The 17,199-nt window shown below is 34.8% G+C and overlaps 1 protein-coding gene and 1 pseudogene across 6 annotated transcripts in view; both read right to left on the bottom strand.

The window, feature by feature from the left end:
• SUPT3H (SPT3 homolog, SAGA and STAGA complex component) overlaps positions 1–17,199 on the bottom strand; it is a 418,239-nt gene that overhangs the window by 92,977 nt on the left and 308,063 nt on the right. For all 6 annotated transcript variants that reach the window (XM_039854247.1, XM_039854251.1, XM_039854248.1 and 3 more), the window contains one exon: positions 4,057–4,132. In XM_039854247.1, the coding sequence (XP_039710181.1) occupies positions 4,057–4,132 (76 nt within the window). The remainder of the gene's footprint in view (positions 1–4,056; positions 4,133–17,199) is intronic.
• Positions 12,040–12,158, bottom strand: LOC120596381 (uncharacterized; annotated as a pseudogene).

Genomic DNA, 17,199 nt, shown 5'->3' with positions numbered 1-17,199 from the left:
TGATATAGGGCCTTCATTATATATTACTAATTTAACTAGCAACCTGGAGGGAAAAGATTGATCGTGAAGATTTTATCAAGTCTATAACATAATCATCTTTTAAAAACCCTACTGATTATTCTTTTGATTAATCTGGTCCCGCAGGTCTATAAAACACTTAACAGTAACTTAAGGCATGATGTTTTGATCCTTATGGATACAATCTTCATGGATTCCACATACAGAAGAGTTTTTTTCTAAATAAATCACAGAAGACCTTAAGTCCTGCTATCGAAACGCACATCCAAAGTTGTCAGCTGTGGCAGAATTATGATAATCCCCCTTAAAGCTATCTCCCTAAAGTAACCAATCTTCTAAATGCTCTCTGACATGCCACATTCCATCTAACTAGTAAGCTGCAATAGCTCACAAACACTTGTTTAACATCTGTGGAATACTTCTGAAGTTAAAGTTAACAGACAGCAATTTGGCAAGATCAATAAAATGTACCTTATTCATTTCTCCCTTTGACAGATTGTTAGGAACACAGAAACAGATATTTTGTGACTATGAGGGAGAGGGAATAAACAATTTATTTTAAAAGCGAGAGTAAGGATAGTTCTTAGTATTCCGTCAGATCTGTCTGCCTAAGTAAAGAAATTAGTAGCTTTCTCACTAGATTTTAAGTACTGAAAATGTAGGGACAACGATCACGTGGCCACCACTGTATCCCCAGCATCAAGAATAGTGCTGACATTAGAAGACTCACAAAAAATATTTCTAGAAGAAATGGGTGAATGAACAAACAAATAGATGAAAGATATTTCTTCAGTAGAAGGTTAGGCTCTAAACGTTTCTATACATCAAAAAGATGCACAGAGGTCCCATAAACTTACTTGAGTTACTGCTATTTCAGCAACAAGAAAAGATTCTGAGTTAATTCTCTTCCTGTCACCTGGAACAGGATACCTTCAGAGATAGAACCTTTTAAGACATTGTTGGTTCCAGAAAACGAGGTACAGACATCCCTAGTCATGATAGATTGTTTCCATTGAGAAGTGAAGGGGCATCAGAATGAATGAGTTCCTTTTCCTTCACCCCTCTTCTCAATATATCCTGGAAACTGATCGACAATTTAAATAGAATCCTGAATAAAGGTCAAAATCTCCTAGGATTATTAGCTTTCTGACACTATCTGGGTTTCTGGCCTGTGCTGGAATTAAAACAACTTCGGACAGGATTCTATATGGAAATTTAAGGTTACTTAATTCTTATACATTCTTGTATCCTTCTCATCAATGATCACTAGTAAAATTCAAGTTTCTCCCAATTTTCCATTCTCTCATCCCTGTATACTATTACATTATTTCTGCCTCACCCCCTTTCACCAGTCTTTCCATTCCTGATCCTTCCCTCAGAACCCTGTGTAATGCTTATTCCAGTCTGAAGAAATCTTCTGCTATTTTAACCTTCTCAAAACCACTGTTCTCTGGGTTAAGACTATTTGAGAATAGTCCTCCTCAGAGGGCATAGTTTTCTCTGGGACCTTTAAGAATACAGGTTCCTTTTTTCTTTCCTTCTATAAATATTTATTGGTCAGCTACTGATCACCAGTCTGTTCATTTCCCCAAGTAACAGAGGACCTGGAGGCAATGTATCTTCATTCTCTTAGTATCTCCTACAGAGAAAATATAGAACAAGTAGACAGCAGAATTCTTACCACAAACAGAGATAACAAAATCATATTTTAACAAATAACTACTAGCCTAAAATTTTTCTACCCAACTAAACTATCATTGAAATATGAGGGCAGAATAAAGACATTTTTAAGACAAAAATGAGAACTTTAACCACTTACAAAGCCCTGGGAAAAACAAACTTCGGCTAAGAAGAAAAGTTTACTATTGATCAACTTTAAATTTTTAAGTCCGTGATGTATATTAAAAAATTAAGGATAGCAACTAAAATAATAAATAGAATATATATGAAATGACTAGGGAACAATGGAATGGAAAAAACTCAATCTAATCAAATGAATAAAAAGAGGAGAAGCAAAAAAAAAAGCACAGTAAATTTAAAACACAAAATAAGACAGTGTATATAAACCCAAATGTATAAGTAATTGAATACATTAAAATTAAATTCATCAATTAAAATAAAGAGACTTTCAGATTGACTAAAAAGAAAATCGAGATATTTGTTTACAAAATTCACATATAAAACAAGTTGAAAGAAAAGGATTGCAAAAAGGTTTCCAAATTGTAACTAGATTAAAGCTTTAAAGACTTTGAGGGAAATGACTCTCTGACTTATATAAATATAAAAGAAAAGACTGGTGAATTTGACCAATGTCCCGATTCTACAACTTACCCTCAGCCTATAAACTTATAGACTTGTTATTTTAAAATGCACCAGAAGTCCCAATTAGTGAATGCTATTATCAACTATTTAGAAAGATATATGACTAGATCACAATTCCTACAGCCTGGTAATTTATCGGAAGAAGAGGAATGAAATGAGCCTAACACTCTGACCAGCGTGGGTATCAATTCTGAATTTGCTGACCCATGTGGATTAAGCATTCCCAAACACAAAATAGATTTTCCCACTAAGGTTTCAAAATGAAGCACCTACAGGTGCTTAGAGAAATATTTTTAAATGACCAAATCTTTCTTCTTTAAAGAAAAATTTAAGCATAATATACAGTTTATACTATAATTATTTTACAAAGGGAAAATATCAGTTTTTATCTGTTACAGTTTATTATTCTTACAAAAACTGAGTTATTAAAAATCTGCTTTTCAAATAAAAGATGTATTAGAAAATTTTAATAACTATATGGTTTTAGTGTCAAATAGCACTTCTGTTCCTTTAAGTGAATTAAATTTAAAATATGATTTAAAAAAAATAGTTCAATAGCACTAAATGTTACTTTATAAACTGCAGATTTATACTTATAAAAGACTTGAATGCCATTTTTAAACCTAAAAATTACAATACAAAAACCTCTCATTTGCTGAAATTGCCATGATCTGAAGTGTCATTTACTTAATGCTTCACAGATGTATGATGCCAAATTGTTAGTCAGACTGCAAAGTATATTTAGTTAGGAAAAAAATCTTCCAAAACATGTTTTCCTATATTTTACTGACATTTACATGGGGCACTATTTGAAATGTGTCATTTATTTGCACTTTATGATCTATAAATGAAGCTCTCATTTTCTTTTTCCAAATCAAATACATTGTTATTGTGACCACATAATAGCTTTTCGTTTAAAGACACCATTGTGTCTATAATCCCTCAGAGCGGGGTCATGTGCTACTTTGTCAGACTTGTAGCTGGACTTTTCATCACACATGCTCTTTGACCTTTACCCTGAAAGTTTTAGTCATTACTGAACTCTTGCTGTAAGGATGTGCTGCTATACAATTGAGCCCACTATTTATCATGAGCCTTAGTGTACTTTTAGTAAGCCTGTGTGCAGTGATGGGACAGCACTCATTTTACCACGTGGTTATTAGTATTACAAGAGCATGGACTAATGAATTTGGCTAACACCGAATGCGTGCCACAGCAGGAGGTTACAGACAAAGATGGAAGAGATTATTGATATGTTCCTCTGTGGTAATATGAGTATGCATAAATAAATGAAAAATTTGTTATTTATGAATACATATGAGGGGCTTTTAAATGTCATGATTGTACTACGAGTCCATTCTGGGTCAAGTATAATCAGCAATAATAGTGTGAATATGACTAAGACACTGGGAAAGAAAGTAAAACGGGAATATTAGGAAAAATGGATTTTTTCTAACTAAAAGTAATGTGAATAATTAACATGGCTCTCTGTGTATTACTCACACCCTTTAAAACTCCTATTAATTGCAAAACAGTAAGAGTGGGGTAAAATCTTTTATGGGCACCCCTACAATGCAGGGGCTGTTCCTGTAACAGTTCTGTTACATATACTAAATTCACCCATTTCTAAGGAACAGAGATTGTGTCATACTTTACTATATCTGTAACTCATAATCTCTTAAACATATAATGAAGCAAAGTTAAATGCTTACTTACAGAAACTTAATTGTCGACTTTCACAGAATTCTGCATATTGAGCTGAATCCATAATTCGAGTTTGTCTTTCTGCTCTCTAATAGATAAAAATAAAAAGACACGAATTTTTTTTAAAAAGCAAGTAGACGAATATATGTTTTCACAGCTAAAACTTAGAATTGAAGTTCCATTTTCCTTTCCTAACTCTAGGTAAACAGTTTAGAACTGCCATAAATACCATGATACATAAAATTATAAGTAACAGTAGTTTTGAAGTTTGTTTCTCTTGGAAATAAAGTTTAAAATGCCATGTTCCATTCCTGTTACCGCCATTATAGCAGAAGGAAAAAACTAAAGGATCCTGCTTCATAGATTGTGCACTTCTAAATTTTCTTAACTGTACCATCCTTTTAAAGAAACTGTGAGGAGATAACAAATCAAATTGTTAATGATTACTGTCCATTTGCCTTAAAGGTGAGATTTTTAAATATTAAAATAGGAGTCAAAGAATGGAATCCATGTATTTCCCTTCAGTTTGAACATGGAGCCAGAGCTAACAAATCCATATTTTAAATTGCAAAGAAAATAAAGAAAAAGGTAAACACAACACAAATCCTTTCATCTGAGTCCAGGTATGATTCACAGTTTGGTACAGCTTCATTCGTGGGTTTCTGATTCAGTACAGCAGATGTTTGCTGCTTCATTGTCCCACACGAGGTAGGATAATTATAATTCGCCCACAGTTTGGTGGGAAAGAATACGACCGCTTCCGCTTCCTTGGCGAGGGAAGCATTTTGAAATGAGACAGGCTGGTACTTCTTGGAATGAATTTCTGGCCAGTAAAGGAAAAAATTCCCTGAGATTTTAATTTTTTTTCTGCTTTGGAAGGACTTTCAGCAAGTTTTCTTTATCACGGTTGTTGGAGTCCATAAGTACCACTTATAACGTCTGTGGATATTTTTATATTTTTTTAAACTAAAATTATTATTTTTTCATTTTGTTTGATTTGGGTAAGTAGTCAACTGAATTCCAATGATATATCAGTTGATGAAATGAATAATGATACACTAGCTGCAGCTCAATACAGAAAAGATATAGATGGGAGGTGGGAAGTAAGGTAAAATTTACTAACTACTGTGGTTCCTTCTAAGATCACTGAGTATTTTTTCCCTTTCTTCTCTTCCACCCCTTCCTCCCTCCCTTCTTTCCTTCCTAAATCTCCCCCACACATACAAACACACATATGTGCTGATACAAAATCCTCTTGATTTGTTTATTTTAAACATTTTTATTTACCCTTTAGGTTCAAGTATCCTTTTTGAACATGTACAAGTAAATATTACACACACATATGTATATTATGTGTGTATTATACACATACATACATATGTATGTGCATATGAATCCTCTTCTGTATATATCCGAAACATCATGTTTTCTTAATGGTGTATTATTGGGTGAATTTTTATGTACTTAGAAAGTATTTTTTTGGTATGTGAATGCATAATTTAGATTTGTCCTTTTTTAGTGTATCTGGTACATGAATTTTTTTTTTTTTTTTTTGCTAATGGAAAATAGGAAGTACGGAAGGGTGAATTTATGTGCTTTGAACATAACAAATCAGTTACTAATCTGTTTATTAAAAGCACTTCTAAGACTGCTAACACTGTATTGTGCCTGTCAGTTAGTCCATTTGTCTGTCTGATTCTGACTATAGCAGGGACCTCTCAAGTTTGAATTTTTAGCTCCTAGGAAATAACTGACACATGTTAAATAATAAAATATTTGTGGAATGAACAAATGCTACCATTTTAGTCTACAATAAAGGCAAATGACTATCACCATAATGCAGCCAGTCCTTGACAATCTATTACTACAGGTCTTCTTTGCTACTCTTCAGCTAGGCAGCCTCATCCAACCAACACATGCTAGACTGAAAGAATTTAGATAATCTGAAGACAGATTATCTGAAGACAGAAAGTTCCTAACGGGATTCTTAACACTAACTTTTCTTCCACCAAGTAGGACAATCAAGATTTGACTTTTACATATATGCTCAGATAGTTGATATATCTGTGATAGGTATTTCTAGAAATGAAAGTCAGGAAAACTTAACCCTAAGAGTTTAACTTTGCCATGTTGTCAGCTTTAATTAAATGAGGTGTATAGCTAGTTGGAAGATTTTCAATCGCAAAGCCTATCATCTGACTACATTTAAAAGATGTTGAAGGCCTTTACATTACTGTTAGCTACCTTCATTCCTTTTAGAAGCCCTCCTCAATGCCTGTTCTTTTTTCTTCATTAAGCATCTTTCTTTGATTCCAGTTTCTCTAGCATCTAAGCAGGAACCTTAGATCCCATGAAGCTGGCCCTGGGGCATGCATAGGAAGCCATTTACTAAGAGTCTAGCACACAGCAAACACTCAGTGCAAAGCAGTTGACTCCAAATCAAAGATTTATAGGCAGTACAAAATGACGGCATATTAGAGATAGAGGGTAACTTAAAGTTTATCTTGTTCAATCACTCTCATTTTAAAGATAAGGGAACTGAGGTTCAGAGACAAGTGACTTGTCAAAAATGACCAAGTTAGAACTGAAACCTAGGACTTCCAATTCCTGAACTGGCCTATTTTCATTATAAAAAGCTATCTTCAACCTACAATAATTTTTTACTTCAATAATTTTCTTTGGAATCCTCTAAACTCTACACATTGTATTACTAAAATGTATCATATAGTCACTATAATTAACATGTCTAAATTGTTCATGAGAAAATCAAATTAGTGAGGTCTGGGGTCAGCACAAAACGCACAACCTGGAGATAATCTAGTGCAGAGTGTACAAACTGTAATGTACGCGATAGCGGACTGCTGTGCTGCAAACCTACCACAAGTGTGTAGAGATACTGTTTCTCCCCAACCTTCTGGATGCCACACAAGGGGGTGGGCACAGAATCCCAAAAGGTATACATTGCCTTGTTTATTTATCTTGGTTTCGCATAAAAATATTATCATTTTCTGTGTGAGCCCTGTCATGAAAAGGCATGCACGCTATTCAAAGCATGGTCAAGTAAGCTCAACATGAAATCAGAGACACTAACTGGGATGTGAAGATGATGATGAGAGTGATTCAGATATGCGCATCATACTAATTTTTGTTTACTCCTCTCTCTTCCCCATCAACTGTTTCAAATAACCAAAAGAAAGAGACAAATTTGGCCTTATAAAAGGATCCAAATCATTCAACATCTGATTATATTATCTCCTGTCCTTTATACTAACACCTTAAATCCTGGTAAAAGCAGTATATACTTAACCTTCATAGACTCTGTGTTCTTTAAAAACAGTAACTATGTTTTGCTTCTATGATCTCAGTGTTGGCCAATGTTTAGCTTGGACTTCCCTGGGCCTCAGTAAATGTTTGCTGGCTAGCCGAATGACTGGGCAGATGGATCGATAGGCTGAGGCAAAAGAAATGCATATAAATCCTTGCTGGTTGATCTGAAATCAGAAACTGTAATATCTGTAATCAAATTGTATGAATTCCAGAGAGGGTAGGCAGCTTTTATTTTTTTTAAACCAAAGACCCATTAAAAAAATCAAGACATTGCCAACTATTAAGTAAGTTTGGATTTATTTCCTGTGTTGTCCTAATTCCACTTTCCCTTCTGCCTCTATTCGGATTACTTATTCCATTCCACATTAACATGTACATTGGCTGTCCTTTTCTATTCCTGGTACTGTAAGAAATCTCTGGAAAAAGATGTAAGGGGGAAACATCATAAGCCTAGTGAAAAAGCATGATCAGAATAACAATGCCTACTATTTACATAGAGCAACACAATAACCTCTAAGATAAACAGTTTTAATAGCTTCAAATTCTAGTTGAGGACACTGAAATTTAGAGAAGTAAAAAAAATTAAAGCATATAGTTAATAAAGAGGCAAAGCTACATGGAAAACTTGGTCCTAAATGACCTAGTCTGAGGTATCTCACTGAATAATCACAGTAGGTTTATAATAGCTTTTATTCATACTGAACATTCTCAAATTACACAATGCTTTTCTGATCTCAGACTGCCACATGAATGTAAGGTCATCTTTGGATTAGTCATGCTCTTGTATCTGCAAGTCCAGTTCGTCTTCTATTTAATCTGTCAAGTCTACCCAGTCCTTAGTTTCTTAAAGTATCAACAGTGCTCTTGAACACTCATAAAAATATGCTACATACACAAGCTTTTCTGAAATTGAACTTTACTAGTATTACAATACAGCAAGTATTACCATATAGGGGCATACATGGAAAAACTACTTTTGAAAAATTACTCTTAAAATTTTCCACTCAACAATATTTTAAAATTTAACTGGAATGGCTTTTTAAAATGTAAAAGAGAATAGTTATGCTTAATTGTCACTCATCTCACTACCAAGAAGTTACAGCTTTTTCTGGTTACTGTAAAACAAACTTAGAAGGCAGAATTCCATGCCAAATAAACTCATTTTTGGGTCCTACCTAAATGAAAACAGGGAAGCAAATATCTCTACAGATGCAGTACCTAGTATAATTTGTTTGTTTAAAACTTTGAACACAACAGACCCTCAGTATATATTTGTTAATTTAAATTTTCAGTGAAAAGTTTTGATTTCAATAAATGTGAAATTGGATGTGTCTTTGAAAACTACTTGCAGCAATGACAATCAACATTTGCCCCTGCCTATACCAGTCTGAGGTATGAGGCTGGATTACTTATGCAGCATGCAGTTTCATTTAAATTCTCCACATGCTTTCACTGAAGCATATGTAATAGTTATAGAAGCTACGTGCTGGCATATCTCTTGGCGGCTTCTCAAGACATATGACATTTATCTTTCTTCAGTAATGCAGAATCACAGAACATAACTTTTAAACCAAGATGAAAGTTTATCTGCTCTCACTTCCACCTCAGTTTTTTTTTTTTTAAATCATATTTTGATTACGCTTAGAAGTCTTACAATTGAAATGCAAAGTCTTTTCTGCATGGAAAAGGCAAAATGCCAATGGTAAGCTACCAACTACTTCATGTTTGAGAGAAATTGGTTGCTGAACTTGGAAATTTCAAAAGGAGTGGTGGGCTGCAGCATCCAGCAACAGACGATATGTGAATTATGGAATGTTTACGCAAGATCATGTATGTTGTGGTCTATTTGCAGACGGATACTTAGAGATCAGTAAACACCACAGAATCCTGAACAAACTTAGAAACCGTATCCTCAGCTCACTGTAAACAAGGAAGCTGAGGTCCAGAAAAGTTAAAGAGTTTACCTAGATCACTGCAGAGGCAACCCAGTCAGTGCCCACCCAGGTGAGTGCTTGTTCTGCTTGCTGGGTTGGTATTTTAGTAGATTCCCCTACCCAAGAGTCTCCCCCAAAACATTTGGTAGATTTTTTCCCTGCCTTTATGCCCACTGCAAAGCTCATCATTTTGGGCTTGGATTACTGCAACAGGTTCCTAGCTGGTTCCTTCTAAATTTTAACTCTCCCAACCCATCTGGGTACAAAGCTTTAAATAAAAACAGAGTAAAGGCCTTTACACTTAGTAAGACCTTATAAATAGTAGGCCCTCCTCCGCCCCTGCCCCCTCCCCACCATCTTTCATTCCTCTGAATCATAAACTGACACAAATGGCTCTCAGATAATCACTGCATCAAAATGAAGATCAAATGCCTGGTTTCCAAACACAGACATAATCTGGCCCATTCTATGTAGGCAGACATTGTTTTCACTAAAACGTAACATAGTCTTTGCTTTACTCATGTCATCCTTTGTCACATCTGCCTTGTTTTTACTGTCCCCTGCCCCTCCCACATTACAGTGCTAGCCATTCCCTCCCCTGATAATTTAACTCCTTCCCTTTCAGTATAGGCAGCACCCCCTGTAGAAAGTTTTCCCTGAAGATACCAGGTCATATTATTTCTCTTTTGTGATTTGTTCTTCTAGACTCCTGGCACTTTCCTATATGTGCTACCTTTTGTCTCTCCTAAAAAATAATTATTGCTGCAAGAATGTATTATTAACTGAAAAAAGCAAGTTATGAATTAGAATGTATGTACCTTGATCCCATTTATGTTCACACACACACACACACACACACACTCCACAATGTGTGCAAATGTCTGGAAGCAGATACAGTGTACTTTCAATAGTATTTATCTCTGGAGGTAGCACTATAGGAAGCTTACTATTCAGTTACATATTTTAGTAACATTTTAATTTTTTTCTTAAGTGAATTACAATCAGAAAAAAATGTTGTAAGTAAAGGAATCTTTCCTCTTGAGTTGATTTTGCTTGACTTACAGGGGGTCATTAAATAAATGTCCACACACAAAAATAATCTAAGCAGTTACTCAAGAGGCAGAAAATCAGAGAAAGAGCAAAGGCTTGGATATATGTTCAGAGAGAGGGAGGAGGGATAGGAAGATGGAGAGGGGGAGGAAGAGGAGAAGGAGACCAGAGACTGAGAGTGAGAAGGAGAGAGGGACAGAAAGAGAGAGATTATGTTACTACAATATTAAGGGAGCCAACTCAGAATCCTGATTGATGTAATCTTCTAATCAGAAGTTTATTTAAGTTTGACCCAGAATTTTCTCTGAATTACATAAGTGAATAAAAATACAGTATATTTTCTATTTTGTAACCTAAAAAATAAAGGTTTTCTTTGGTGTTAATTTGTTCTCCCAGAGTGATTTTTATAATATACCAAATTTTTATAATATAACAATTAAGAATGTGTTACAGTAATCATATGAAGTTTCCTAAAGAAATAGCTGTAGACTCTAGAACATTCAAGGAATTTAAAAGGAATTTTGTACTAAAATAAGTGAGTAATTTTCAGCAAGTACAAGGCATCAGTGATTAAGACATACACAAAAGAATATCTGTGATATTAGTTTGTATCAGAGTTGTTTTAAAATACTGGATTTTTTTGGCCTATACTCTATGGGTCTAAATATATTAATCAATGGAACTATAGGAGTTTTTTCTTTTCTATATATTTTAAACTATCAAAACTGAGCCTGAATTGGTTGTATAAGGAAAATATAGTTCTTAAAATCAAAATAGTTACACTTAAAATTGGTTTAATGTCTGTTTAAATTTTTTAAATCTGAATTTAGTAAGCTAGTAGTTGGGAAAATTATACACAATAAAATATTTTCTGTCCCAGTACAAAATGTGTGCTAAAAAAAATATTATTTTTTTTCAATAGCTTAGTACCATACAACCTAATTCTATGTTTGGCTGTAAATTCTCATGTAGTTTCAGTACTAATTCTTATTAATGTTTTCATGAAACTGTAAACATGCTCTATAATAACTAAGTTGGCAAATAATATAAAAAGCTATATGAATTTCTGCTCAAGCTACTTCTTTGATGTAATAGAAGACTGACGTCTCCTTTATTTTCCTAATTGAGGATGCTGTAACCCTTTTTTTGTGTGTGGTTTTTATTTGGCTGCATATCTAAAAGTGAACATACTATGTTAATACGTGTAAGCTATTTAGATATTCTGAATAGCATTCCTAAAAATTCTTGTAGGTTTATGTAATATCCAGATGAGTCAACAAGGCTTTAAAGTCTAGCAAATATACAAAGATATAGTTAAATATTTTGGTCATTTAGGGTAAAACTTTGTAACAGCTGCTTGGAAAATATGTATATAAAGCCACCATTACATAAAATTTAGTTCATACTTTCTCTTTAACCTTGAGTTAGACTTATAGACCTTTCCATTTTGATTTAGCCAAGATCAAATTCTCAAGCAGTCCAGCATGCATACTGATGGAGGTTGACTTCACTTATGTAGCGGGAAAGTCTGGTACCTTTGTTTTTTTATATCTATCTATCTATCTATCTATCTATCTATCTATCTATCTATCTATCTATCTATTTTTAGGCTAGGCAACCCTTGGTTGACCTCACAGATTGCAAGGACCTTGTCAGCTTATGATCCTTTATTTTTTATTTTTTACGCCTACAGCACCTGGTCTTCCTAGCTGGTCTCCCATCCAAGTATGAACCAGGCCTGACCCTGCTTAGCTTCCGAGATCAGACGGAATTGGGCTTGTTCAGTGTAGTATGGCCGTAGACAGTCTGGCCCCTTTAAAATAAAATCCTAGAAAAGGAGAAGCCTGTCAGAGTGCCATGGCTCTCACCATCCTCTTGAAGGATATACAGAACTCTGTACAGAACAGGGAAGGGCTCTCCTTCCCTTTGTTGCTACTATGTGTCGCATCTGAGTTTTTCAATAGGATGTTTTTCCTTTGAAAATAAAAAAATTTCTTAGATTACTTCATCAGTCAATACCCTCTAAGTAAGTTCCATCAGCTCTACCTTTAAAATATATCTAGAATAAAACACTTTCCTCACCTTTCACCTTTATTGCTATGATGGCTCAAACTATCATTATTATCTCTCCCCTGGATTACTACAATAATCTCCTAATGGGTCTTCCTGCTTCTCCTCTTCCTCTTCTGTCTCTTCTGTCACCCTGACTCCTGCCAGTCCACAACTACAGCCACACAACAGCCAGAGTAACCTTTTAAAAGATGAAAATTGGATCATGCTACTTATGATCAAAAGTTCCAATCGTTTTTCATCACATGTAGAATAAACCCCAAATCCTAAGACTAGCCTATAAAACCCTACATAATCTGGTGCCCTACTATCTCCGATTTCAACTCCTTCCTCTCCCTCCCTCTATTCCAGCCACACTGACTTATCCTGATGTTTCATAAAAATGCAAACACATTCCTATCCCAGGGCCTTGGCTTTGCTATACCTCTGTTTAGAATATCTTAATCGCGCATCACTGGCTTGCTTCCTCACCTACCTTCAAAGGTCACTTTATCAGAGAAGCTGTCTATGATCACTTTATAGAAAATAGCAGCTCCCCCCAAGTCACTCTCTATCCATTACTCTGCTTCGTTTTTCTTCATAAGCTCTTACTACCATCTGTCACAATATTATATATTTATTTGTTTATTAACAATAAAAAAATTCTATTTCTCCCCAAGTAGAGTGTAAGCTCCTTGATGGCAGAGACTATGCTTATTTTATTCACTGCTAAATCCCCAAAGCCTCTACGGAACTTGACACATAGCAAGTATTTTATAAGTATTGGTGGAATGAATCCATATATATATGTGTGTGTGTGTATATACATGTATATATTCTTATATGTGTGTATGTGTGTATATATTTACATATATATAAATATCTCAAAGCCAGGGTTTCTCAGTCTTAACATTATTGGCATTTTGGGCTCAATGATTCTTTGTTGTGGGGACTGTGCTGTGCACTGCAGTAGGATGTTTAGCCGTTCTACCCACTAGATGTCAATAGTATCTGCTCACTACTCTCTGGGTTGAGAAAACCAAAAATGTCTCCGAACACTGCTAAATATTCCCCAGGGAGCAAAATCATACTGGAATGAGAACCACTAGTCTAAGGGGAAGTGGACTAACACTAGTTGACTCTACATTATGTGCCAGATGCCACACTTGGTCCTTCACATTCTCTTTTACTTCTTCCGGATATGATTCAATTGAAGGAAACTCCTGCAGACACGGTTCCTATTTTTAAAATGAAGAAGCTATGGTTCAGACATGTTAGGTAACTTGTCTAAGGCTGCTAAGCAAGTAAGGTGTGCTGCAATCTGAAACCAGGTCCGTCTTACCTCAAACTCTATGCTCTTTTTCCTATGAACCCTCACAAATGAAAAGTGTTAAAAGCAGAGATACTTTGATAGAGGTGAGGGAAGGAGACTTAGAACCTTCCAATTTTCTTTCTCCTCTTAAAGGTATTTCTCAATGAAACACCAAAAATTGTAGGACAGAACCTGAAAACCACTGGGCTCTCCTATGCTGCCTGCCCCTCAAGGAATAAGCATAGTGCCTCTCTTTATATCTGACTTCAAAACAGAGGCCATTTCACATGTGAGACTCACAGGATGACCATGATACTGATGGAATGACTAATCCCCACACATTAGTCAGAGTGATCCTTTAAAAATATAATCGTATTATATCATTTCTGTTAAATCCCTCCTTGGTTCTAATATCATGGTCTTCTACAAAAATGACAGGCTCTTCTATGGAGCATGTACAAAAGAGTGCTCCTAAAACATGGACCAGAACAAATGCCACTACCTTTAACCCTTCCGAGCCAATGTAATTGGACTTGCCCTTACTTCTCATCAGAATCCTACTCCCTATCTGAAAACTACACTATTGCTGCCAGAAATATTATGAATTGTAGAGATAACTGGCTCAAGGATGGATCAGAATGACCAGTTTATAGTCTTCATTATCTACCATTTATATTGAGAGTTTCAATCTCTCAGTTTAAAAAATATTTTAAAAATTGGCTCTTCATATATTGAACCTCAAGTATTCTAAGAAGGTATCCTAGTAATATGGTGAAATTATTTAGAAATTTTCAAGTGAAGGAAAATGTAGCTGTAAAGAAACTCAAAAACATGAGGATGTCAAAAAACATGTTTAACAGTAAATCCGAATCACACATGCTTTAAAAACTCAAAAAAAAAGAAAGATGAAACCGTGACAAGATGAATAATAAAGTCTACTACATTATGCACCAGTGAAGAAATGAAGTCGCCGGTCTAGGAAAAATTCTCAAGGGGATATATTAGAAAGGAAAAATAAGCTTTTACAACTGGACACCATATGAGTTAAGATTAGAAAGAAAACAAATCAAATTAAGTTGTTTATCCCCCGACAGAGAATGTTCTTAACCATTTTAAAGCTGCAGTTTCTTTTCAAATAATTGGCTGAGTTGTTTTCATGAGTCAAGAACAAGCAAGTTCATCAGCAGAAATCTGCCACAGAGACTGACCAAGCTGAGAGCACGAGTTAGCACACAACAAAAGGAAGAAAATGATTTACCACGTATGCCAAGATTTAATCACTGGGAAAAAAACAAAACAAAACAGAAATAGACATGACCAAGTATGACTATAATGAGAATACAATAGTGAATAATGAGATACGACTGTTATCCAAATTGCTTTTGTTTCAAATGTAATAAGTGCAAATTCCTAAATATTTCCCAGGAAAAAGCAGAAATGTCTACACATTCAGAAAATTAATGTCTATTTTCAATTCTTATCTTTAAAAAGTCTGCCTAATTAAAAAGTAAACAAAAACAGGAATCATCTTTGAAATAATTGTGGGTTCAAAACCTTTGAAAGATAAAGTCCTGCAGAAACTTATCTCCTAAAGAAGCCCTGGCTGTACGTAAATTCAGGATTTCAAAGTAGCCTGAAAATCTACGACGGCCTCTTGGGCTTCAAAGAATGCAGAATAGCAAAATCCCCTGGAATCATAAATGCAAAACCTATAATTATGGTTATTTAACAAAATGGTTTCTGTTAAGATATTTGATGATGAAATTCCCATCCTCAGATGTCAGTGCCCAATTTTTAATCAGCCTTTACTCATGAGTAAATGTATTATAACTGTTATTTGATTAAATGTCAGTGGCCATTAGGCCCAGTTCTTAAGTAAGAAGGCTTAATGAAGGCATGCCACAGAGGGTGTGGAATGGATTACAAAGAAAGATGAAGAAAGGAGAATTGTTTTGGTAACTTGGTGATGTGAGGCAGTGTGTTTCACCTTAAATAAAGTAACCACAAAAACTTTAAAGAAGCAAAGGGCAACTTTGGCAGCAAGAAAGGAGAAGATCAGAGGTGGTAAAAGGGGTGAGTCAAGTGAGGAAGAATCACTGCATAGAAAAGCAGCAGTTTTGAATTTTAATTATTATACTGCCTTACTTGTTGATCTTCTCAACAACTCTATGTGGTAGGAAGATCTGCCATTATTATCATCTTCACTTTACAGATGAAGAAACTTACATTCACTGCCTCTCTGTCGCTTAAAAACAAAATACAAAAACAAAAAAACTTACTTTAAAATAATTTTAACTTATAGAAAATTTGCAAAAGTAGTAGAAAGCTCCTATGTACTCTTCAGCCAGTCTTACCATCCCAGACACTCCTTATTCCTTCTGATCTTAGCAGTCAAGCGGGTCAGGCATGTTTAGTACTTGGATGAGAGTTTCTGTGGATTTTCATCAAGGTGAGACATATTGCTAGAAAGATTTAAGATTCTTACTCCCAAACTGGTGCTCTTTAACATAACTCCTTGCTCAAATATAAAATTTTCTATGTGAATATAGACAGACTTAACCAAGTAAATTTAACCCAAGTAAAATTACCCTAAGAGTTCAACTACATATTATCACTTAATGTTACAATTCTAGAGACCTAATAAGGTGTGCAATAATCTAAAAAATTCTACCTGAAATGCTCTTTAGTGCCTCTAGTAAGAAACAGCCTTAGTTTTTACCGAACTGAAAACCCTAAAACTTGGGCTATATGTGAAGTTTTAATATGACTTAGAAATGCATTCTAACACAAATAAGTTATTTAACTTGATATCTCATATGCTATAATTTCTTCGACTAGTCCTGACTGTAATCATTATGATAGATTACAGCTAAACCAAATGCCATTTGCAGATATATTTATAGGAATGTGGCCATATTATACATTTTATAAAAACTAATTTTTCAAAGACAGCTACTATTTCTTAAAGACACATGTACTCACCACTGAGCTAGGTACATTACATATGTTATCACAGATCCTTCCAAACAGTTCTAAGATATTGGTCCAATTAAGGAATCTGAGATTCAGAAACATTACGTAACTTGTCTGAGGTAACAAGCATACTATAGATGAGGTAAGGGATGGAAATGTGATGTGAGATCAGTCTATCAGACTCCAAAGTTGATGCTCTGGTCATAAGAGCACACAGACAAAAGAGAACATCAGACAGAAGACAGGAACACCACGGTTTGGTAAAAGATTTTGAAAAATTGTCATTCTATAATGAAGACTTTATAATCTTTTGTAATGACTGACATCCATGATTAGGAAAATTAAGCCAAGGGAACAAATACATTGGCTAAACACTATTTGAAAATAGGTATAGAGAGTGTGAGTGTGTGTGTGTGTGTGGTTAGTTTATAGCTTTTAAATGGGAGCGCAGTTTTGTGACATAAGTATGGTCTCATGTATCTGGGAAGGTCATCCTCTTCCGAAGAGTAA

The sequence above is a fragment of the Pteropus medius genome, unplaced genomic scaffold (assembly GCF_902729225.1).
Source record: "Pteropus medius unplaced genomic scaffold, Ma_sr-lr_union100, whole genome shotgun sequence".
NCBI lineage: Eukaryota > Metazoa > Chordata > Mammalia > Chiroptera > Pteropodidae > Pteropus > Pteropus medius.
Note: the sequence above shows the minus strand (reverse complement) of the source record. Positions and strands in the feature narration are given on the sequence as shown.